General features: G+C 36.0%; 1 protein-coding gene across 5 annotated transcripts in view; it reads left to right on the top strand.

Moving 5' to 3' along the window:
- Positions 1–25432, top strand: part of LOC579742 (neuronal cell adhesion molecule) — a 164958-nt gene that overhangs the window by 109024 nt on the left and 30502 nt on the right. For 4 of the 5 annotated variants that reach the window (XM_030972696.1, XM_030972700.1, XM_030972698.1 and 1 more), the window contains 20 exons: positions 822–924; positions 1371–1549; positions 2359–2664; positions 5555–5704; positions 7519–7624; positions 8222–8409; positions 9478–9618; positions 10490–10648; positions 11177–11313; positions 11959–12118; positions 12718–12866; positions 13547–13679; positions 16384–16544; positions 17415–17636; positions 18577–18832; positions 19687–19802; positions 21173–21347; positions 22584–22703; positions 23347–23520; positions 24531–24653. In XM_030972696.1, the coding sequence (XP_030828556.1) occupies positions 822–924; positions 1371–1549; positions 2359–2664; positions 5555–5704; positions 7519–7624; positions 8222–8409; positions 9478–9618; positions 10490–10648; positions 11177–11313; positions 11959–12118; positions 12718–12866; positions 13547–13679; positions 16384–16544; positions 17415–17636; positions 18577–18832; positions 19687–19802; positions 21173–21347; positions 22584–22703; positions 23347–23520; positions 24531–24653 (3258 nt within the window). The remainder of the gene's footprint in view (positions 1–821; positions 925–1370; positions 1550–2358; positions 2665–5554; positions 5705–7518; positions 7625–8221; positions 8410–9477; positions 9619–10489; positions 10649–11176; positions 11314–11958; positions 12119–12717; positions 12867–13546; positions 13680–16383; positions 16545–17414; positions 17637–18576; positions 18833–19686; positions 19803–21172; positions 21348–22583; positions 22704–23346; positions 23521–24530; positions 24654–25432) is intronic. The other variant, XM_030972701.1, reaches the window with a different exon arrangement.

Consider the following 25432-nt stretch of genomic DNA (forward strand, 5'->3'; position numbering starts at 1 on the left):
AAGTTTATGATTTTATTGGAACTTGTGTGTCTGTGATATTGCGATGAATCTTCATAGTGTGGAGTTGTTTGAAATTTCATAGGGTCACGGCCTTCCCATTTTATCATTGTGCTTACAAAGTCGATGACATGAGAAATTACATCAAAATAATGTTGTGAAAAAAGGGTTTTTGTAGTCCTCAGTTATACATGTCTTATAGACTTTGATCAATTTATAATTGCTTTAATTAGTTTAATTCAGCACTTGATATTTTCCAAAGGACAAGAAGCAGAATAATGAAAGAATAATGAAAAAAAGGCTACAGCAAACAGAGAAGTGATAAGGAGAGAAAGTGAAAGGAGAGAGAGAGGGGGAGAGTGAAGAGAGGCAAGATGAGAGAGAGAAATTATGAACCTTGGATAAAACAAAGAGAAAGAGATGGAGACAGGTACATAGATAAAGAAAAAAGAAAATAAAGAAAAAGAAAGAGGAACCGTGAAAGAGACAAAAATCAGAGACATGTTTGAGGTTAAGTTGAAGAGAAAGTGCTGGGAGTATCTAGCAGTATGGAAGTATAGAGAGCTGTTTTAAATGGGTAGTGCCATCACCCTTTTGCTCCTTGTAACAGGGTGGGGTTTATTTAGGGGTGTAGTGGCAAAGTAGTAGTATTGCTTGTAATAATAGTACATGTAGTAGAATTAGTAGCAGAATAAGAAGTAGTGGAAGTAGATGTAGTTACATGTGTAGAAAGCAGCAGAAGCAAGCACACAAATGACTGTGTTCTGTATCTTGTCCAGTATGTTAACATTATTATTTTAATTTTTTTTTTTGTACTCTTCTAGATGATGTTCCACCTTCCATAGTGGAGCAGCCTGAATCGATTAATGGAGACACACGTTTACCATTAACTCTAACGTGCCGAGCTACTGGAATACCAGAACCCTCGTAAGTTTCACACATGGAAGAATATTAACATTGCATTTTATGATTGGTAGATTCTCAAACAAACATTTTGTCAAGGAAAAAATATAGGTAGAACATTCTATGCAAACAACGTACAAGATGGTCTTAAGCTTTTGCAAATGACTATTAAAAACGACTGTAGTTTCTTAAAGATGGTTTTGGGGTAATCCCTATGTGCTAGAATGCATTACAATTCTTTGAAATTTCCGCCTAATGCGTATACAAAGGTGGCCTGCCGCAAAACTCAAAAGGCTTAAATTGAGGGACACGATATTATTTGGGATCCTTCAAAGCATGACCTGCTAGAGATCGGAGAGTGTACAGTTTGGATAAGAAGGAGACATTTTTTTGAGAAAATTTCCCCCTGGGATGGATACATTTGTAACCACTTTTGTAATCATGTTTCAATGATTTAATTCTAATACCAGGTACTACTGGTACAAGGATGGTGCTTTATTTGACGTGGACAACAATGATCGCGCTAGCCTGGATGGGGGAAACCTAGTGATTGAATCATTAACAACAGCGGACGATGGACAGTACCAATGTTTTGCTAACAACAGGCTTGGAACAGCAATGTCCCAGAAGATAATGACATCATTGGCATGTAAGTTGATGCTTCATAGTATATATTTTAATTGAAAAATCATATTAAAGGTTGTTTGGTGAAGCACAATATCAAGTGTTGTTCAAGTGCTTGTTCAAAATTGGTGTCATTCTATTTGATAGAAAGTTGGGATGTTAGGATTGTTATATAGAAATATCTACTGCTTTGAGAGGCTTGGCTGTTTTTATATGCTCAAGGGTCCCGAGAGCAAATCAAAACAGCCAGACCTCGAATATTAAAGCAGTCGATGTCTTTTATATACTGAATTCAAACAAAAATCTTTCAAGAATTCTTACCTTATTCTTTTATTGAGTAAAGATTGGTTAAAACATCACAGAAAATCTAAGAAACTGTCTGTTTATCTTTGCCGGAAAAATGACTGCAATTTTCGATCAGTTGGGAATAGAAGACAAAACGTACTGTATGGTGTCCGCGCTCACTCAAAGAACATTTTAACACGTAAACCAATGAGTATCGCAGTAAAATTTTATTATTTTCAAGGTAGCCAGAATTTTGAGGGATTTTACTCTTGGACTATTAAACGGTTTAGGCATTTTTTGTTTCTTTACGGGAGTGGCTAAAATCACGACTCCAATTTCGAACAATCAGATGGCTGGATTTCTTAAGTCAGGTATATAATATACTGTACGTAATAGAGAGTTGGGATGTTAGGATTGTTATATACTCTATGTAATAGAGAATTGAGATGTTAGGATTGTTATAGATCTAGGATCATTGGTCAGTTTTGACGTAGAGTATTGAGTCATAAAACCTGCTTGTTTCTTTGCTGTCTCCATTTTTATCTCCAGTCATGGATCAGTTTGAGAACACTGAACCTGAAACGGTACAAGTGGATCAGGGAAGACCCCTGAAGCTGCAGTGTGGTGGAGACCCCGGTGTTCCTAACGGCAATCCTGCTCCCTTGATCTACTGGACCGATGCAGCTGCCAAACCCACACCCATCACATACAACGCGCGGATTAACCAGGATCCACTAGGGAACCTGGTCTTTTCGAACGTAATTGAAGACGACGCTAAAGGCTACTACTGTCAAGCCATCAATAACGTTGTAGGGTCATCCCAGAGGTCACCAAAAGTCACGCTGGCGGTATCAAGTAGGTGTAGCAGTTGATGTACCTATTAACATAGACACTGTTAAACCAAAAAGTTTTGCACAATTCGGGACAATTTTGTATTATAGTACCACAATTGACACAACACTGAATATTTACAATTTGTGAAAGTTGCTTGCTGTGTGAATGGCTGTTGTTTACAATACATGAAAGCTTCTGGTTTCAGAGTAATACAAAAGGAGGAAATTTAGACTTGAAACCCTCCTGTCTTGTAGGTCCCGGTTATTTCATTAATATGCATTTGTTGTTGTTGTGTTATCCTTCATCTTCTTTCAGTGACCTCAAGTTCATTTCATCAATTCATACATATTTAATCGCACCTAGATACCCCCTCCCTCCATTAAAAAAAAAAATCCATTTCCATTCTGCATTACATTATCCTTTCCCTTCCCCTTCTTCACGTACTTTGGTATTAATTAGTGGACTAAAGCATACTAAGATAAATCAATAATTCAATGATTTTAATAAGTTCCAAATATATATCGACCGTAGATGAAATTCCTGCACCACTTATTCCCTCCATTTTTTAAATATGAATGCATTTGACTATGGTTCGTTGTAATCCGAGAACAAGTCATATAACTATTAACTTGGAATGTTTTCTAATGGTATTATAGAACTATAACTTAGGATCGTGTTTATGGTAGGTTTGGTTAGATGTAGTTAAGGTAGTCATATGCATTTTATATATATTCAGCTGTACAAAAGAAAATAACTCAATCTTGTTCGTATCTTGCACTATACAGCCAGTCCGAAGCACTTATGATAATGAGGTTTTACAGTGAAGATGTATTTAGCATCTCGATCTTGAATGATTTACTTGCAATTTATATAACTGAGCAAAAATTTTCAGGGTTATTTTGCAGCCTCCTGCTTTCGTGAGGATATAGACAGCATTATGTTCAGTTATCATGGCAGATGGAATTACAGAAGGCAATGATGAAGAAACTGCATTCCTCATCTTTAAAATGAGACCAAAATCATGCAAAATTATCAAAATCAGAAATTGGAACAACCCCATGCATCGCTCATTACGTATTCAAGCACCAACTGTTAGTGCATACGTATTTGAGTGCATAGAAATGAATTATCACACACTGCAAATTGACTGTATAGTGCCCCTTTCTTCCTAGTGGAAATCTATTATAACACTACTGCAAGTGCATATCGTGGTAAATGAAGTCTTAGAAACACCCCTCAATTAATGCTGAAATAAACAAAAGAAATGTCAAAGCTATGCAGAAAAGAATGTACCGGTACTTAACACTTGTAGCAATGATTCTGAGATAACTCATGATGAAACCTCACTAGATACAGTTGTTGAAATGGTAGTGTATCTGTCTCTCTCCAAATCATTAATCGTTTAATTCTGTAATGATTAATGTTCGATTTGCATATTATATTTGATTGTTTTTGTTTTTGTTTGTGTGAACGTCTGTCTTTTTCTCCCTTCTTGTTAATTCTTTTTAGGGGTAGAAGTGTACCAGATTTTTACTTTAGAATTCACCAAAATCTCTATCAGAATATTTTCAACAAATAACAAAAAAAAAACATTGATAAGTAGTACAATTTTTAGAAGAAAGATTTAATAACATGTTGGTCAAATCGGAACACTTTGAGATAATTATACCTTGGCCATTTTAGTTTTTAAACCAGGCGCTGACTTGTGTTTCATGTTTTTACTCAGCCAACACACAATGTCTACCTGTGGGATGAAAGTTTGTATTTGGATTCAAAATTGTTGGTTTTTGTCTGTGTATAGTTTCTCAAAACAGTATTCTCATAGAATTTTAACCACTATCTAGACTGAAAAATCAAAAGTTTGAAGGCAAAACAGACCTTTTTGGACACAAGTATCTATTAAAGGGATCCGGTAACTTTGTCTCAGATTCTGAAACAAAATTCAGGATTTAGCTCATGATGCAATGATAATTATAAACCTTTAGGTCATTCAGGAACCCCATGACTTTTACAAGCCGATCGCCTGTCTGATTATCAAGATATTTATGATTGGAATTACAAATTTTGAAAATCGTTCGCCTGACGGTTTTCATAACACTACAGTATATTGGGGAAAACGAGTATGGTAAAACCGGTCACTCAAATTTTTTTTTACTTTTTTGAGGCACTTCTTGATCATTTTGAAGCGCAATTTTTGCAGGGCTTCAATATTACACCATATCACAGACACTGATAACACGTAGGGCCGTGTTTCTCAGATTTAACATTGTTAAACGATCCCTTTAACATACATCTTTGAATGAAAAAAACAAAGTACATATGTCTTTTGTACAGATGTTAAGCTGGAAATTTGACTTAGTGTTAAAAGTAGAACCTTTCTGACGCGGAGCTTTAGATATGCACAAAATTTTCCCAGATGTCCTATATATAGAGATGGCTATATCAAAATCGGTGCTAGAGTCCCTGACCAGTGCAACACAAACGGGGTCCATTTGCACAAAAAAAGTTATGACTCATTAAGTGTAGAAATAATCCAGTTTAATAGCTTCATTGGCAAGGTACAAAAATCATCTTTTGATTTACATGGTATTTCTATATTTTGGATACTGGTAGTTTGAAAATTAATACATCAATTATTAATCTCAGAAACATGGTTTGACATTGCAATGCTCTCCCTTCCACAATCTGTTTACATCCCTTGGTACTCTAATTGTTTGTTTGTGTTTTAACTGTCTGTATTGCGTAGTGAACACTGTGAACACTTGATCCTAGTCTGTTACGAATGTTGTTCTTTCTCAAAAGATTGATTGTTTGACGTGCCTCCTTTCTGAACTAATCCCCCAAACCCTTCCCTCTCTTCTCTCACGGTGCTTGGATATTTGTTAATTACGCCCTTGTTTCGCGAGTGTAGCCGATGAGGAAGAGATTCAGAACAACCGCAACAAGAAAGAAACAGCCCCCAAATCGCTGAGGTTCCGCCGTCAGAACTCTCGGTTCACGTTGGGGGCTGTTTCTGACAATTTTTATGATGAACCACCGACATTACACATTTCAAAAAGAGGTACCAGCGAGCTGCAAGTGCAAGAAAGGAATGACCAATGGGCCTTCATGATGCATTTTGTGGAATGCCTAACTCTCCCCTTTGTTTTTATTTGATGCCTGATGTACAGGCATCATTCCTTCTAATATTCTAACCTTTCATACAAATAGTCAATATTTTTCTAACACTGTTTTATGAATAGCGTCCTCTATAGGTCACAGTGGTACTCAGTAAATGCATTTTGGTTTTTGAAGTTTAGCAAGATGGCAAATTGGCAATGTAGATGTATTCATTTTAAACATATATAGTCATATACCTCTAGGAGAGAGATGGATTTCATAGGATGCATCCTTTGACCAACATTCATGAGGATTTCAATAAAATTTTAAATGAATTTGATAAACGTAATGTGAATATATCTAACCAATTTTTGTTTTGTTCCCTGTATTTTGCATGCACCTCAGACTAACATAGCATGCTAACACTACATGCTAATGATGCATGTCTAGGGGCCTACCTATTTTAACAGGAACTTTTGTTTTTAAAGGGCTGATTGATTCCCTTTTCTGATTCATCCACCCCCCCCCCCCCTCTCTTGTGTTCTCTCTTTCATTCTCTTTCTCTTATATGTTTGTAAGTCCTGTCCTTAGAAACTTTTTTTTTTTTGTTTTTTTTTTTTGTTGCATGTATAACATGTTATGTAAGCCTGCAAACTGCGTGATTTTAACCATGAATTAAAAAAATATATAACAGAATGTGTTAAAATTTAATCTACTAGTGTATTGCTTCACATGAAGATTATGCATGCTGATGATTAAAATAATTTATTTCAAAAGGCATTGTCCTTGTAAATAATTTTTCTTTTTCGTATTCTCTATCCCATCTTTCTCTTTGATACGATCCTCTTCTTCCATCCACAGTTCTTCTCTATCATTCTATCCCACTCTTTTCCCTATCTTTCTCTTTTTCTATCCTTCTGTCTTGCCATTCTTTAATACCACATACTGGTTGATATGCCCTGGCTGTAACTATAACCAGATACTTTGTTTATGAGAATCATGTCGACTGCAAATTAGCCACACTACTACCTTCAAACATTTTATTCATGTCAATCGTAAATTCATGTAGCATCAATTTGTATATTCTCAAAAGTTTTATTGCAAAGATAACCAAGAGTTTTAAATTAAGTAATGTTAAAATTACTGTTGAAGTTCTAAAATCTTCATCTTCATAGTATTTTAGCCATCATTGTAAAAATGCATCTTAATCAGGGAATAATAATGCACATATTTTCATTAATATTTGGAACAAAATTATACCATTTTGATATAGATTTGTTTCTTGCATAAGAATACTTGGGCATTATAAGTAGTAAGTAGTAAGTAGGAAGAAGTAAGTAGTAAGTGCTAAGTAGTAAGTAGTAAGTAGTTAGTACCGTAGTAAGTAGTAAGTAATAAGTAGTTAGTAGTACGTAGTAGGTAATAAGTAGTAAGTAGATAGAGTAGTAGTAGTAGTAGTAACAGCAGCAGTATGATCACCGCCTCCATCATCATTACCATCATCATCATTACCTTTATGATTTTTTCAGTGAAAGAGTAGTAGTCTTGTAAGCAGAAGATTCTAGGTTTACATGTAAATCCAAGTTGATGTACTAGTGTCTCTTGGGAAGGCATTGATCTTCAATTACCCAGCCCCTTGGATAGGATTTGAAGCAGTGGGTTCACATGTTCTTCATTTACGAGCTTTTTGCTTTTATATTTGATGACTGACCAATCATCAATATTTCCATGTTGGAGTATAACTAAACTTGTTTATCAATAACTGTATGCTTTCAGATTTGCCACCAATTGAAAGTGGAGCCAGCTTAGTCACTAAACCAGCAGCAAGCGAAATCGCCATCAGAACTCAGTCATTTAAGCTGAAATGCATTGCTTATGGATAGTAAGTATGATTTTAAGGTTTACCCTCTCCCTTCCTCTCTCTCTCTCTCTCTCTCTCTCTCTCTCTCTCTTTCTCTCTCTTTCTTCTCCCTCTCTCTCTCTCTCTTTTCCTTAATTTTACCAACTTCCCTCTTCCATAATGGAGATGTGTTTTGTCCTTACTTTTCTTGCATATACATGTATCTCATTTTGTAACAATATTGGTACAAATTCTTAAAAAATTCAATTCTAATGGTTTGGAAGAAAAAAAATATTGTAGGGTATAACATTGTGAGTTAGCTATTTTTGTAATGTAATTTTATTTAAAGTGCAAATCTTTGTTAATTGTCATGTCATAAGTTAATTAATTCACCTGTTTTGAATAATTTCAATGATCGGAATGCAAATTGCATACATTAGTTGTTGCTAGGTAGGACAAACATTATGGCATGTCCTACCTAACAACACGTAATGTGTGCAATTCGCATACTGACTATTTAAAATACAATTATTTGTAACAGATGAATTGAATAATTTGTAATGAAGCACTTAACAAAGATTTGTGCATTTAATATGATTACATTTTAATAATGGCCTATTGCATGAAAATTTTCTCCAGCCCAACCCCTGAAATCACATGGAAGCGAGGAGAGGAGCAGCTACAGTCTGGAGGACGAATTTCTATCGAAGAATCCGGGCAGGAGCTGGTCATCTCCACTGTCGAGAACAGTGACAAGGGAACGTATACATGTGTTGCATCAAATGAAGGAGGACAGGATGAATTTAGCACAGTAGTTACTGTGGAATGTAAGTTAAAAGTCAAATAATGATGTTTATATACCTCACTTAAGTAATCCAGCAATCTGATTGGTCGAAATTGCATTCATAAACTTTAACTGTTCCTGTAAAAACAGACCTATTTTCCCAATAACCATGGTTATTGGGAAAATAGGTCAGTCTCCATGGTTACCCTATAGGTTTACATGTTAAAAAATGGTTTGAGCGATCGAGGATACCGTACGTGTGCGAAGAATTGGTCGGTAATTTCAATACAATTGAATCTCGATCGATCTTACCGACAATTTTATCTTGCATTGTTGACATAAAGACGAAAATAAACTTCCAAAAACAAAAAAACAACATCTGCCGATAGATCTTGATCTAAGTTCGTGCCAATATGCATTGCAAAAGTAAAAGTAGGGCCCATTTAATCGAGCAGCCGCGAAGCATCCACCACTCGAAGCCGTTTTCAATCCATTTTAATCTATATATTAGAGAAAACTGCAAAGTATGTCAACAAAGCGCGATGGCCGAGCGGTATAAGACGCTGACTTTAGTTTCATCGCCTTTTGTACGCAAGAGATCGAATCCCATCTTCGACAAAAGTTTTTTTATTTTTTATTTTTTATTTTTTAGTCTATTTTTTTTCGGCATATAAAAGTATTAATGACTGCTTTAATATTCAAAGCAGTCATTAATACTATAATATGGAGAACAAAAATGAATGCCTGCAAATGCTTACCGGTAGTTGTATACTATATCCTGATAGTAATAACTACATCTGTGCTTAAAGTCTTACTCTGTCAAATGAATATGGTACAATGTTAAGTAGTTGTATATTGAGACCTTTTGTAGTAGTCCATTTTATTTTCTTCTACTTTGTTATAAATTGAACCAGTTGTTTCAGTGTTGTGGGATATAAATAAGTTGTTACGCTATTGACTTTACAGGAAATAAACTATACAAGGATATCATAAAAAACATGTATTTAAGTGAATGTCTATCTTTTATAAAACAATTGGAAAAGACTGAGCTCATAGTGATACATTTAACAGAACCATTTTGTTACCTTTCTCTTCCTTTTCGTGTATTTAGCTGCGCCCTATTTCCCAGCCCCACCCTCCGATGAAACCAAGGGACCTGGTGAATCAGTGGACATCGAATGCCGTTCCGAGGGTGTTCCAGCACCCACTGTCGTTTGGCTTGTTAACGGACAACCTTGGGCTGACTTTGAATGTAAGAGCAGCTATAGGGATTTTCATTTCAGTGTGGAACCAAGAGGACTCTCTCCATTCTAGCTGCACCTATATCTATTATAAATGTAAAAAGAACAGTTTTTCTGCTCAGATACAGAAGGGCATTATTTTAAAGTATATGAGTTAACACCCTTCAAGCTTCAAAGAGATGAATTCATCCTATTTTGTAAGATACAAATTATGTTATGATATTGAAAGTTCAAAATAGACTGAAGTTAAAGTAATAAGTATAGGGAGCAAAAAATCAGTAGTACTTAATGGTGCTACAGTGGAAACAGAACTGTTAGTAGAAGTTGTATAGCAGGATGATGATGTGGAAGTAAAGTCAACCTACATGTTTTTTTTATTTTAATAAAAAAATTATTTACAGTTTGATAGCAGAAAGGAAATTGAGTGAAATATGTCTATTGTGTTCTCCTTGAATCAAAAGTTATATGTCAGATTTTTATTTGATATTCCATCCATGATTTGTAGTAATCTTCAATATATATATATATATTCAGAAGGAATGCTAGATCACAGCTAAATACTACCCTTCACTAGGACCCTACCAAACTGATGGCATGTGTGTGGCAGACACACAATCCTCATAATTGTCTAGTGCTAATTGACGTTGTTTTAATTTTTGTGCTAGGCCAGGCGTATACATTTTTTCTTACATCTTATTTGTTGAATATTTCTCTTGAGGAAAAACTTAATAGCAGCATAGTATTACAAGTATCTTGTTAATTATCATCTGAAATCAAAGAAATGTTATGAAATTTTTCTGAAGCCTTACCAAAACTGTACAAATAAGGCCTTTAAATCTATACTTTCGGTTGTTTAGAAATATTTTCTTTCTCCTTTGACAGCCAACATAGATGCAGAAAGATGGACTGTGGTGACTGGAAACCCCCAGTTGGCAACCATATCTATCTCAAACCTACAGACAACAGACAGCAATGTGTTCCAGTGTATAGCTACCAACAAGTACAAAGAGGAACTCACCAGTGTTGTACTAAATGTAGTCTGTGAGTATACTTGGTAACTTTGAAATCCGTCCAAAATGGTACGATAGCTCAGTGGTAGAGCAGTGGTCTCGTAACCGGGAGGTCCTGGGCTCGAAACTAAGTCGATGCGCTAGTGCCCTTTGGAAATGCATTAATCCTCATTACCAAGTCCCTCGGGGAGGACTTAAAGGCGTTGTTCCCCAGGTTGCTTACTTCCAAGCATATACATCCTTTCTTTAATAGCAGTCAGGTACAACAATAACCAACCATCAATTATTAACTGTCTTAATATGGAGGAAAGGCATGATGATGTTCTTTCATGCTATAATAATGGCATGGTTTTTGTTTGGAGAAGGAGTCGTGATCAGCCTTGCACTCTTATTTTGATTATTTGATTTGATCATTATGGTACTGCCACCTCAATGGACACAACAGGAAAAGTGAGTAAATCAAATGAATAAGGAGTCGAGTGATAGTAGTATATTATAATCTGTTACTCACATTGTATATTGTTATCTCTGACATGACTTTTTATCTCTCTCCCTCCAGCCATCCCTGCTAGGATACCTAGTTTCACACCTGTGACGAGGAAACTGAGTGTTGTAGAGGATAGCTCTGCCGCATTCACCTGCCATGTTGAAGGAAGACCTACTCCAACAATAACATGGACCTTCAAGGGATCAGTGGTGAGCAGGCTGTTCAACATTCTTAACACTTCTGTTGCTTTTTTCGTATCTCTGCACACTGCATTCATATCAGTTAACAACATAAAGAATGAGAGTACTCATTTTTGCACTGATGCTAGATTTGTGAAAAGAAAATGTGACCTTTCTCTGTTATCATTTATGTGGATTTTTTGTTGTGGCTTTTAAGTATATAATGTTGGCCCAGATAAGTGTGAAAATAATTAGTTCTAATGAAAATCAGTCCTCATGAAGAAGAAGCACTCTCAGCTGTACTGTTGCAGTACCATGAGTACTGTCCCCAGAAGGTATATAATTTTGACCCAGATGAGTGAGTATCTCCAGTCTAATTCAGTCCAATATAATGGCGAAAGAGGGTCAATATTATACACTCTATGGTGACAGCACTGGCATGTGGAGGCCCAAAACTTTGAAGCGCTCTCCCAGTATCGCTACGCTCCATTACAGATGTTGAAGTTTCAAAAAAGCCCTTAAAAGTTATTTTTTTTATATGGGTCACCATGAATTGTTAATTGTAAAGTGCATTGTGAGGGCCTATGGTCCTGAAATGTGCTATAGCAGAACTTATTGTTATTATCAAGTCTATGACACACTCTCTCTCTCTTTTTCACCCCTATTATGAACCAGTTGACCAATGGGGACAAATACACCATCGATGAACCGTTGGGAAGCATAGTGATCAACAATGCCTTGGAAGTGGATAGCGGAGCATATGAATGCACAGCAGAAAACTCTATCGATGGACAAGATTATGAGGCGACGGGTAGTGCAACCCTGACAGTGCTAGGTGAGAGGTGGTTTTTTAATATTAATTTTTATTTTTTGGCTTCTTTTTAGTTTTGATTTAGATTTTCTTAGTTATAATCCCTTCTCTTATTTCTCTTGCATAGGGTTGCAAGTACCATTTTTTCTTAGTTCTGCCCAAACTAAAATTTATTATTAATTTTCTGTTGAATACAAAAGGAGCAATATCTACAGACTCCTGTGTTTGCAAGATTTTGAAATATATTGTTTACCCCAATATACTAATGTTTACTTCAAGTGGTCATGTAACCCGTCTAAAAAAAAAAGAACAATATTATGCTGATCTGCAGCATAGCACAATGAAGTTGATAAAGAGAGATGATATTCATTTTGAATTGTTTTTTTTTTTTGTTGAATTTTTTTTTTTTTTTTCCGGTATAAAAAGACATAAAATACATGATTCAAAGTTCCAAGGACCAAAACTGATCATGTTTACAAGTAATACAATAAAGTTAAAGATACAGTAAATATACAATAGTGAGCCAAACAGCCAGGTATAACAAGTACAAGATGGCAATAAAGATGAAAAATTAAACTTGTGATCTCTCTCTCCCTCCCATTCCTCCTACAACCACTGAACAGGCAAGACAATAATCACCCTCCCCCCTGCTGATCTGACGGTTCGAGAGGACACTACAGCCACCTTCCAGTGTGAGATCACGTATGACCATGAGCTCGATAAACCTGAAACCTACTGGATGAAAGACGGTCAGAGACTCGAGGCTAATCAGGTCAATATGCATGCTACTACAGGGACCCATTTCACAAAACTTGTCATCAGTGACAAATGACAGTTTTTGTTATAAGTTACTGAAATCCTTGCTTCTGATTGGTTAACAGCAGATTTGTCACTGATTTTTGTCATTTGTCATTGAAACTCATTGAAACTCATGCATGTAATAGACATAACATTTAGATAGGTCTTTGTTTGTCTTTGCCAACGACGATATCTTTCTCTCATTTTGGTTGATTTTTCATTATTGTATTGTGTCACTTGTCAGAGAAAGGAAATGATTATTATCCATCTGAGGGTTCAAATCCGAAAAACGAGCTCGTCTGTTTATTGTAGATATAAGTCCTAATCTTTATCACTGTTTGTTGGTAAAGTGATAATTGTTTTGTATCTTTGGGATGTTTTTATTTCCCTTTTTCTTCCATAATTGTTTCAGAAATTGTTTGGTTTTTTTTTTTTAAACACTATAATTGTATACACAGATTTTTTAAACACAATGCTCTGCTTAATATTTTTTCAGATACATTTGTTATAGAGATAATTGGTAGTTTTTAAAATTATAAAAACATTTAGTATTGCTCATTTTGAAATGCCTGAATAGTCTTTTTGATTGAAGAAATGAAAAAAGTTTAAATGAGATCACTGTACTAATATTAGTTCTTATTCTTTCCTCAATAGGACAACTCCTTGAGAATAGACAACGCCATGTTTTCTAATTCAGGAACCTATACATGCTTTGTGGAAACAACCCTTGATGAGAGTACAGACACAGTTCACTCAGTGAATGCTTCTGCTCAACTCGTTGTGAAAGGTACGAAAATGATATCTATCGTGACACCTTAGAAACCGTTTATTGCTCGTACCATTAGGAGCTGTTGAACTGATTCACAAGATGCCCCTGTAGCGAATAAATGTAGCTCTTCCAAATCATGACTCAAAACTAATAACGTTTTCAGTAAATATGTAAATACTGCCTTCATTGGAGGAGCCAGTGCTTATGATAGTTTGTCAGAAATATGGCACTATACAATTCTGATCATCATCATCAATTCTGAAGTGGTTTTGAAACAGCAAATGTGCTAACAAGCCCTTATTTGATAAATGTTATGATAAATTATGTCATTCAACACAGTAGAAAGAGCTTAAAGAAATTACTTGAGTTTTAACAATTTTGCAGAGCTTATTTATATATAGTCACCTTCTTAAAATAATGACCTAAGTCATATTTTCAAGATTTGAGAAAACAGAGAAATTGAACCAAACAGAATAAATGGATCTTTTGCTCATTTTATACAGAAAGGGCTTGGGGATATATGACTATTGAAATACAAATAATGCTGTGTATCAAATCTGTTTCATGAGAGGATTAGATTACTTAAGCCAATCTGCAATCATGCCGTTGTGACTTTCAGTAGGCAATTTTACAGTTCACTTCATTTATTCCCACTACATACAATATAGTTAAAGGAAATTAACACATTTCCATCTCAGTCGTCTTTGTTGATGCCTCACATTTCTTGACACAGGCCAAAAATTAAAATGGCCTAAGTCACATGCTTGACTTAAGGCCATTATACTAACTGGGCATAAGCAGTATACCGGTAAATATGTTCAATTCAGCCGACATGCCATTTAACATAGGTGGATAGTCTCGTATAGAGATGACTTGGGCACAACCAAAAAATTCCTTTTTTTTTTACGAGGGCTCTTTTCAGATTTTCCCTTAAAAAAATAGCCCCCCTTAATTATTTTGCGGTGGCTATTTTGGAGCTCAGGGGGGCTTTTTTTTTTTAAAGGTTGTATTTTTTTAAAACGCGGTTTTACCTAATTAAATTCCAAGCAAAGGCAAATATAGATACAATTGTAGCGTACATATGTCATGTAGAGTATTGCAGACATTCAGATACCCGTGATTTATTCACTTTGTGTTAAACGTGTGGCTTTATGATTTACATATACATGTAACTAAAACTTGTCAAAAGGAGTGTTTTGTTTAACTGTTCGTTTTTCATATCCTAAGAAAATATTATCACTGACACGCGGGCTAGGAATTAATTTTTTTATGGGGGCTACTTTTCCCCATTGCCTAAAAAAAAACCAAGGGGCTACTTCCTTAAAGCCATATTGTAAGCTGTAACATTAAGTTGTGTTTTTCCTTAGCCATCATACTACTAGCAACCAAATTGGTAGGTAATATGTTATTTAGTCTTTTTTTCTGTCCCAAATTTAATTGTTATCATGGACAATGCAATCCCATTAAAAAAAAATGGAGACCAACTCCCTTTAAAATTGTGTTATTTAGACCATTTATAACCATTAAATGTGAGTAAATATTTTTACTGTTGTCCCACATACCGATGTAGGGTCTATTTGTTATGCCGAAACATGCAAAATCATGGCCTTATTTTTTTTTTATAGACTCTAATTCTAAAGGCCAAGCCAAAGCTAGTTTCATTTCGTAGACAGAAATTGATGTCATCACTCATGACAATTGGCCTGGCATCGATCGTATATAAATAATTTAATTTAATTAAACAGTTGTAAGAAAGATTCTGAGGAGTAGGAACATCCTTTATATATTTATTTACGTTTTTTTTTATAACAAAATTCAATTTCTGTGTATGAAACTTGCTTTATACCGATTTTACAGGAAAAAATCCGGCATTGATTTTGCACGTTTCGTTATTACAAATATATCAGTATGTGGGACAACAGTAAAAATATACTCGCATTTAATGGTTTTAACTTATAAATAACACAATTTTAGACGGAATAACATTTTTTTTAATGGGATTGCATTGTCCATGATAAAAATTAGGGCCAGAAAAAAGACTAAATAAACATATTACGTACCAATTTGGTCGCTAGCAGTTGAGCTCTCGTCACTCGCAAATACTTATTTGCTTCATACAAGGAGCGTGCGGGCGCGCGCTGGAGCTGAGCTAGTACGTTTCTGTGTATTGTGAACGTGTGCGAACTGCGTATGCATTCATGCTGTGCACGAAACTACATCGGGGCCGGTGGCCTGTCCGGCCGCCGGGGGCTTAGGCGCAGGCAGGCGGATACCGCTGTAGATCTAGCTACAGTAGGTACGACCGCCGATCCGCTGCAACTCACAAAACTTTTAAAATGTTGATGGAAGTTTCTAGTTTTGGAGTTGGTAGTTGGAACGGAGATTTCACTCAGACACATCAATAAATTGGTTTATTAATTCATAGGGAATATCAATTTATGGCGGGGGCGATTTTTCAAGATATATTGATTTTTTTTCGCCCTCGTCTTGATTTTTACCGTGGCGATTTCAGAGGTTTAGGGGGCGAATCGCCCGTCGCCACCGTGTATTTTTTTCGTTGCTTGGGCAAAAATATAATTTTCTTCAAAATATGACTTAGGCCATTATTTTAAGAAGGTGAGGATTTGTTGTTTTCAATGTCATGTTATACAGTATTTTGGTTTTTAGAAGAAAAAAATGAAAAGTTTTATTTAAGATTTGATTTTCATTGTGTTTCTTCTAGGTCACCCTGGTCCTCCTCAGAATCTGCAGCTGCGAGCCAAGGAACAAGAGTTTGCAATGGACCTTTTCTGGGAGCCTGGCAATGACAACAATGCTCCTATCCAATATTACATCATCCAGTACGACACCAAGTGGGCAGATATGCACTGGCAATTCCAAGCAGTAAGTTCGCCTTGAAAGCATGGGACAGATTTCCCACTGTTGAGGGTCGTATTTCTAAAGTCCACCGCACACTACATGATGTTCCTGTGATCCGATTTGCAATTTTGTATTAGATAGGAGATCTAAACAAACTTCTTCTTCATTTAGTATGTAAATAAAGATCATAGTACTAACAAGCAGAATTTTAGTGCATTGAAATGTTCTAGTCAGAGTAAAAGCTAAATGTGCTTCAAATCATGGACAATCGCACTACTGGTCTGACGTCACCACAATTCTGAGCCGATTTAGCTTTTCCTCTTCCAAGAAAGCATGAAATCCCTTAAAATTTAGATTTCATTAATCATATGAATGTTCAGATCCTTGGTCATTAATATTTTGCATGTTTGAATGTTCATATCAAATGCTATTGCAAATTTTTAAAAATCGGAACATTAGGCGGTGTCACACAGAAAAATCCTGAAAAAAATCCCTCAAAAAATCCTTTCAAGGGAGAATTTTCTTGCTTCGTTAGAGGATTTTTAATGGAATAATTGATGACAGACAGCAATTAAGAGGATAAGTAAAATCCAGATTTTTGGCCTCTGTGTAACACCGCCTATAGTCAGATCGTATCGTGCAGTGGGCTCAAAGCACATTTGATGTGCATAGAGATGTTATGTTTTTCAACATCTTTGATATCATCAGCAGCAGCAGCAGCTGCGCATCATCATTGGCAACATCACCATCATCAATATCATCATCATTATCGCCATGTTCCTAATACCGTTATCCCACTTATTGATCTTAATTTCTGTTGTGATTTTGAATTCAGTTATTAAATGGTATTTCTCTCTCTCTCTCCCTCTCTCTCTCTCTCTCTCTCATTCACAGAACGAGACAGCCGCTAATGTTTCACCCTACCGCAAAGTGCTTCACCTGCAGCCGTTCGTGGACTATAAGTTCCGTGTCATTGCTGTGAACGAGATCGGGGAGTCTGAACCAAGTGCAGAGATAGCTCCAACGGTCGATCCTCAAGTTGCCCCACCCTCTAAAAATCCAATCGAAGTCAGCGGAAGTGGTACTAGACCCGAATCAATGGTCATAAGATGGCAGGTAGGTCCTCCAAAGATGATAAGATTGTAATTTTGTATTCTTAACATTTCTACTGATTATTTGGCAGTCTCTTTTATAGTGATCAAGGTATTATATACAGATGTAAAAATCAAGAATATATTTTCTTTTTATTTCCTATTTTGAATAAACAATACAAACACTTTGTGTAACTGTAGTAGTTAAAGATAGACAATGATTTTTTGGTTCTTGACAATAATAATGATAATGTCTTCTATAGCCCTGGTATTCACCAGCTCAGACGTTCATGGCGCTGCTCCAAATATGATACATATTACCCAGACCTGCCAACCAGTACGATTTAGTCGTATTTAGTACGATTTTTAGAAGCAAATACGACGGTACGATTTCCCTCGATAAAATACGATTTTCAACAAAAAAATCAACAAAAAAAAAACTTTTTTTTTTTTTTTTTTTTTTTTTTAAATTGTATTTTTTTTATTTTGTGTGTGTGTGTGTGTGCCATTTTCAATGGCAAAATGCCCATTCTGTCCTATTAAGCATCTCACAACGGCAATTTTGGGATATTCATTCGTTCATCGAACACACCCGTCGTGACGAAATCATGCATATTCAACCAATGATCCATAAAAAAAATTCTTCCTGTATGTAGGAACTGTAAGAGGCATTGATGCACGTAACAGTCCATGTTTATTTTTAAGAATACAACTTTTGTCAGTAAAATACAACTTTTGGGATTAAAGAATACAGTTTTTGAACTCCAGAGGTTGGCAGGTCTGATTACCCGAACTGCTTGTGGTATATACAGTTAAAACAACATTAGATGGCCCAAGAAATACTCATTCGCAGTGGTCATTCAGTAGTCAGTTTACATCGGAATTAGCTAGTCTTTCTACTGACTAGATGTGTCTTTAGCATTACTTGAGCATAACTTGATGGTCACTTGAATTCTTTGTTTCAGTCCATTCACCCCTTCTACTACGGTGGGGATGATTTCCACTACGAGGTTGCATACAGACCCAGGATGTCAAGTGAACCATTCGTAAAGGATACAGTATACCCAGAAAACACCGATGCTAATCCTACTGGAATCATCCAGAATTTCATCGTAAATGCCAGGAAACCTTACGAGGAGTATGAGTTCTCTGTACGATCAATGAATAGTGGGGGACCAGGACCCGAGCCAGAGATTCATTATGGGTTCTCTGGAGAAGCTGGTAAGGATGCACTTTTCATTCCTTCCTAATTAGTGTCATTTTATTATTTTTAATTCATTAAAACAAAATTCATAATTGCAGTCATACACCTCAATTTACATGGATTACAATCATGTGATTAAATAGAAACGTACACAAATTGAACATGAATGGGATACAAAAAATTAACGATCATGATAAGATGTAATCATTTTCGAACTACATCTATAAATTTGTTGAATCTACTTGTACATAGGATTAATTAATGTATACGGCTACCTCACAGGGTCCTATGCTTCATAGTAAATGCCTGCATAGATTTCCTCCCTTCGTATTCTAATTTACACCGTTTTGGTTGACATTATGGAGATATATATATATATGCCCCTTCCGGAACACTCCATCATATCCTCGCCTCTTGCCCAACCCTGCTTGATATTTGAGGAAGTTGAAATGGGGCAAAGGTGGCAAATCGACAAAACTATCAAACAAGGGAAACACAAATAGTGGCCATCGTAGACAGGTCGGCGTTGGCAGCCATTTTGATTTTGAATAATTGATTGATAGTACGCCGCCTACTCGCAAGACCTCTCGCATACCCGCCAGTACGCAAACAATTTTCTGTGGCTTTAAAAGAGTTCACCATCTGTTTAATGATTTTCTTTCTTTCTTTGTTTCCCCAAAGGGAAACTACATATGCTACTTAAATGTTATATTTGATAAGTAAAAATGTGAGTTGTAGTAAGGCCACATGATTGGTTATCCTGGAGTTCACAAGCTTATGTGTAAACAAATCCTTATGCCATGTTAAATCACATCATCCATATCATTGTGCTACAAACTGATTCCCTTCCCTCTGTTTCCTACCTACCTAGCTCCGGGTGCCTCTCCGTCAGGTGTTACAGTGGAAGCCATCTCAGCTAATGAAGTCAACGTCACATGGGAACCTATAGATCCAGAAGATGCCAACGGAAAACTCGGAGGCTACAATGTAAGTTAGCCAATCCCATGACAGGCAATGTCTCCCAACAAGTGCCATTTGTTTCACAAACAAACCTTCGCAGTGATGCATCTGTCCCAGTTTAAGTAGCTTATGTCCAGTTCAGTTTCAGTTTCAGTTTATTTTCATATTTCACATGTTGTATAACACATCATTACATTTGGCATGTTACATTTTTTGTAATCATTTTTTGGGATGCATTTATACAAACGAAAAGAATAATACATAAGACTAATTTTAAATAAAGGAAGAAATATGATGGAGCCTAAAGAGAAAGCAATGCTTGTAGATCATAGACTCCGGAAGTTATAACAATGATAGCTACGTTCAGGATGACTGCATTTGTTTTAATAGCTCCTGAAATCACGAAGAACATAAAATCTTCCCAAGAAATCATGGGTGGAAATGATGATTGAGGCTTAAAGGGACTATGTCCCATTTGCAGGCCAAAAAAATGAAAAAGTTAAATTCCAACTGCATTTGAAAGATAATACTAATTTAGAACTTCCGTAAAAAAGATGGGGCTTGAAAATTTCTTCAAGTGGGAAAATAACAACTATTAGTTGTCAAATCGACTTTAGGGCTATAGAGCCCAAAAGTAATAGTCTTGATTTTCAGACAATTGTACCGAATGGTCATACGTTTTATGTTGTGCAAAGATTCAATCAGTTTAATCTTGGCCATCACAAGAAGTGGGTTATTGATGTAGACAAATGCTCATGTACCCTTTACAACTCTTTTCATGTATGTTATTACCAAAGAAGAAAAAGCCAGTCAGTCACTCAATAGTGTCTGACGGTGAAGTCTAGCAAGTAAACAGTTTTCCTTGCATAATTTGAATATGAGGACACTGCTAACGTTTAAATTTCACAGATAGGACATACATGACATATTCATAATTCCTGCAAAGTTCTACAGCATTTGAGGTTGGCTGCAAAAGGGACATAGTACCTTTAAAGTCATTTCAGCATTATTATCAAATCCTTCCACTCAGTGCTAAAAATGCATTTGAATGCAAATTTACATAATATACAGTATTTCCTGTTGACACATGTACATGATGTATTGTCAACAAGCGAACTGTTTGATAGAACTCATCACGCCTTGAAGACATGCTTATGGATGTAACTATAATAATAATAATAATAATATTCCACTTTTATATAATGCCCAATACATCGATACAAGGATGTGTCTTAGCGCTTTACAGATACATTAATACCCCGGTCAGCAGATTCAGGCTTACCCAAATACAATGTTGCACATTCCCCACACCCTGGGGAGCATTCCTTGACATACATATATTCATGTTGCATGTCCACTGTGGTGTTCAACTACCCCCAATTCTCTTTGTCTTGCAGGTTTACTACAATGTGAAAATCGCATCCGGTCAGGATAAGCAGATGTGTGTCAAGTCGCCTTGCGTTGTAGGAAACCTCCAAGCTGCAACCACGTATGAGATCACAGTCAAAGCTTTCACAAACGCTGGAGAAGGTCCCGCATCAGATGTTGTGGAAGTTGTCACTGATTCAGCACGTAAGTCAGTTACTCCTGGGGGTGTTTCACAAAGATCCCAAGTCGAACTTAACTCTGAGTTGGATTTAATCATTATGGAGAGCCATTTGTAGCCTTTAAATAAAATACATTCAAAAGCGAAAATTCAAGCATTATAGTCTTTTCATAAATTCCACATTAAGAACATGAAATCTCCTTGATATTAAAAAATGTGAATGAATTGAATCAACATTTTATCCCTTTTAAAATAACCTTTGCAAAATATTTTCAAAAATGCTAACGGCTTTCCATAATTGTTAAGTCCAGCTTAGAGATAAGTTAAACTCAGAATCTTTGTGAAACACCCCCCAGATGATGCATCCTTACCAAAATTGTGATGATATTGATTTTGTAATGAAGATTTAAAAAGGACTGCTATAAGTAGATGTTTCTACCCAGTCCATTCACCAAATGGAACCTGCTCCCCACAGAAGTCAGAGAATCTTCATCTATCGAATCATTTAAAGCCAGATTAAAATCCAAATTAAAATGCATGCATCAAAACACCTACGCTTCATTAACACTCTGCTAACTTCAATTTCGTCTGCGACAACTTTATCCAGTAATGGCGTTTGATTACTGTAACAAGCAGATACAAAGAACAAAATTTGTAAATTTGGCATGTGAGTTTTGATATTGAAATTAAGCATAAAAGAAACACTGATGTATGTATATCAGTCTCAAAGCAGTAACCATGTGAGAGCTAAACTAAAACCAAAACAACATATTATGAACAGTTTGAAAACACATAGTTTTAAAATGATGGAACATGTGCAGGAGTTGCTTACTCAATCAGGCTATTGAAGAATGGAGTACAAAACATGCCCCATTCATTTGAATGATACATGTTTTTCATTGTTTTTATTTTTGAGAACATACATGTACATTTACATAGTACATGTATCAGGAAATTTGCGCTGTTGGATCTTTGGCCTAACATTGATTGGACATAGCTAATTAAGCAATCATTTTCACAACTCTACATCATTATTTTTACACCTTATGCTTGGTATTAGTTATCAATGATTTATGTGAATATAAATGAACATTTCCACCTTACCGGTACATCAATTTGAAATTACTCCATATTCATGATGCAAGGAAGTGGTTAATACAGGATTAAATGTAGGCAGGTAAGACCCTGAAACACTATAATTATTTGTTTTTATCTGCTCCAGGTTTTAAAACTTCTTTTCTGTGTCCTTGTTGTCATTGCAGCACCCGGCCCTGTATATAAGCTCAAGGTTGATGTCTATTCTTACCGCTTGGTCCTTAATTGGCAAGAACCAATCCTTACCAATGGAGATCTCACAGGATACAACGTTATAATTACACCAGGTATGCCTGCCTGTCTCATACCTGAGTATCTGATTGTTCTTTCTATCTCTTTGTGTTTATTTACAGCTGTTTTTGTGTTTCTATGTTTGGTATTGTTCTTGATTGCTGACAATTGGCGAACTTGAGTTGTATTCATGTTTCTACGTCTTTTCTCTTCTGCATCTCTCTTTCCCTATCATTTTTTTTTTCTCTCTCTTTCTTTCTCTCTCTCTCTCTCTCTCTCTCTCTCTCTCTCTCTCTCTATTATTTTGTATATTTTTAGTGCATAGCACCAGTTTGCCTGCTTTAAATATGATTACAAGGTTTCAAATGTCATAATGCATTGTCTTCTCTGAGTTGTCCTTTTTTTGTCCCTAATTGTGAGACTCTATTTGTACCAAAAAAAATTAAGAGAGCATGTGAATCATATTCTGAAAATACAGCTAATTTGCTAGCAGAGCGCCATTTTATATTTCTCAAAGAACTTAAAATCTGAATAGATTTTTTTTCCCTCATAGATTTTTGAATGACAATTACTCTTTGTCACAGGTGTCTTGAAAATTTAATTCCTTGGAGTTTTATTTTGATTGTGGAAATTTTGAAAGATTTTGTCCTACACGGTTGTCTTTTATTCCCCTTCCTTCTACAAAATGTTTCACTCCAGTGGTCGATGAGACCCTAGGCGACGAGGAGAACCTTTCCCTAGCAGTCAATGACGATCTTACCCTCATATACGAAGCCAGTCCTGAAACCAAATATCGCGTAGAGGTGCTGGCACTCAATGCTATCGGCGATGGCGAGAAGACCACAGAGGAACCTACCACAGCTCTACAAGGACGTAAGTTGCTCCCCACCGCCCAATTTTATGAAACTTGTTATCAATAGCTATTGTCACATTTCTATAATAAATTTGCTCTCAGCAAATCAAATGCAATAGAGTACAGAAGCTGTGACGTCATAAAAATCGATTCTTAGAATTTCTCAATTTTTTCTTCATTTTCCGAAAGAGCATCAAAAATAATGTCCAAATGTCGAAAACCAATTGAATATGTTAAGTATTGGCTGAAATACGACCATCTGAATAAATATATAACACTGAACTCCTATGGGGAGTATATTCATTCAGATGGTCATATCTCAGACAATACTTAACATATTCTATTGGCTTTCAACATTTGGACATTATTTTTGATGCTCTTTCGGAAAATGAAGAAAAAATTGAGAAATTCTAAAATTAGATTTTTGATGACGTCACACTTCACCACTCTGTGATATTGGTAGCTTTTAACAGTTATGGCAGCTTGGTATTGATTTATAAAACAGGGCCCACGTATTCTCTGCTTCAGTTACAATTGCCCAGGGCTTCTTTTTTTTTGTCAGAGGTGTAGGGTTAGAACTTCGGTTGAAATTGGGTTGTAGGTTAGGGGTTGGATTGAGAGAGTTTGCTCCAGAGGTGAAGTAAAGAACTGGGTTAGTGTTAGAGGTCGACTGTGGGGCAATCGTCACTGGAGTAGTTCTGTTGACTTGCATTTTATTAAACTGTAAATGTCTCATGAAATTTAAGTTGTCCCCAATGAATTAAACACATTAAACTAAGTGTACAATTCATCACTTTTAATACTTACCACCTTCTTAAGAATAGTTGATACGATAAAACAACAGTTGTGTATTTTGGGTGGTTGGTGGCCTCCACAAGTAGCCTCTACTTCATCGTCAGACTACAATTGACATGGAAAATTGACATTAAACAAGTGAATATTCTTCTTTTGAGACATAAGCAAGTGATTTGAGAGATACATGAAGCGCTTTAAACTATCACATTTGCATTTGTTTTCTACTATTTATTAGGACCTTCCAAACCAAGCGGACCAGCCGTAGACGGCATCGCACCCGACCATGCTAACTTCACATGGGATCTTAGTAACCTCAATCCTACTGCATCGGCCATTGAAATCCAGTATAGGAAGAAAGGTAAGACATATATATATATAGCAAAAGTTTTAAATATCTTTGACGCGTTTGAAGGATTTGCAAGGCTATCAAAATTATCACTTACATGATATACCATCATATAATGTGGAGATATGATCTTGCCCTACGATTGGTCAAAAGTAAATCATGTGATGAAAGATAGTTCGCCCATCATTGAAGGAAGAAGAAAAGTTTGTTACACTGTGTAGATAGTACTTCTATCTTCAGTGAAAGTGCATTGTGATCATTTGTACCATCACCTTCATCAACGGTAATTATTTGCTTACTAATGAGATGGTCTCACATTTACTTTAGATGAAACAGAGTAGGTTATTAATATTTATAACCAGTTTTATAAGAGATGTGTGGGTTATTACAAATTATTTTAAAGTTGGAAACATTGCCAATGAGCATGATCATGATAATGATGATGGTGATGACGATGATGATGGTGATGGTGGGAATGAAGATGACGATGATGATGACGATGATGATGATGATGATGATGATGATGATGATGGTGATGGTGGTGATGATGATGATGATGATGATGATGATGATGATGATGATGATGATGGTGATGGTGGTGGTGATGATGATGATGATGATGATGGTGGTGATGGTGGTGATGATGATGATGATGATGATGATGATGATGATGATGGTGATGGTGGTGATGATGATGATGATGATGATGATGGTGATGGTGGTGATGATGATGATGATGATGATGATGATGATGATGATGATGATGTTCATGGTGATGTTCATGGTGATGA

Source organism: Strongylocentrotus purpuratus, unplaced genomic scaffold, assembly GCF_000002235.5.
Source record: "Strongylocentrotus purpuratus isolate Spur 01 unplaced genomic scaffold, Spur_5.0 spur5_scaffold_6, whole genome shotgun sequence".
Lineage (NCBI taxonomy): Eukaryota > Metazoa > Echinodermata > Echinoidea > Camarodonta > Strongylocentrotidae > Strongylocentrotus > Strongylocentrotus purpuratus.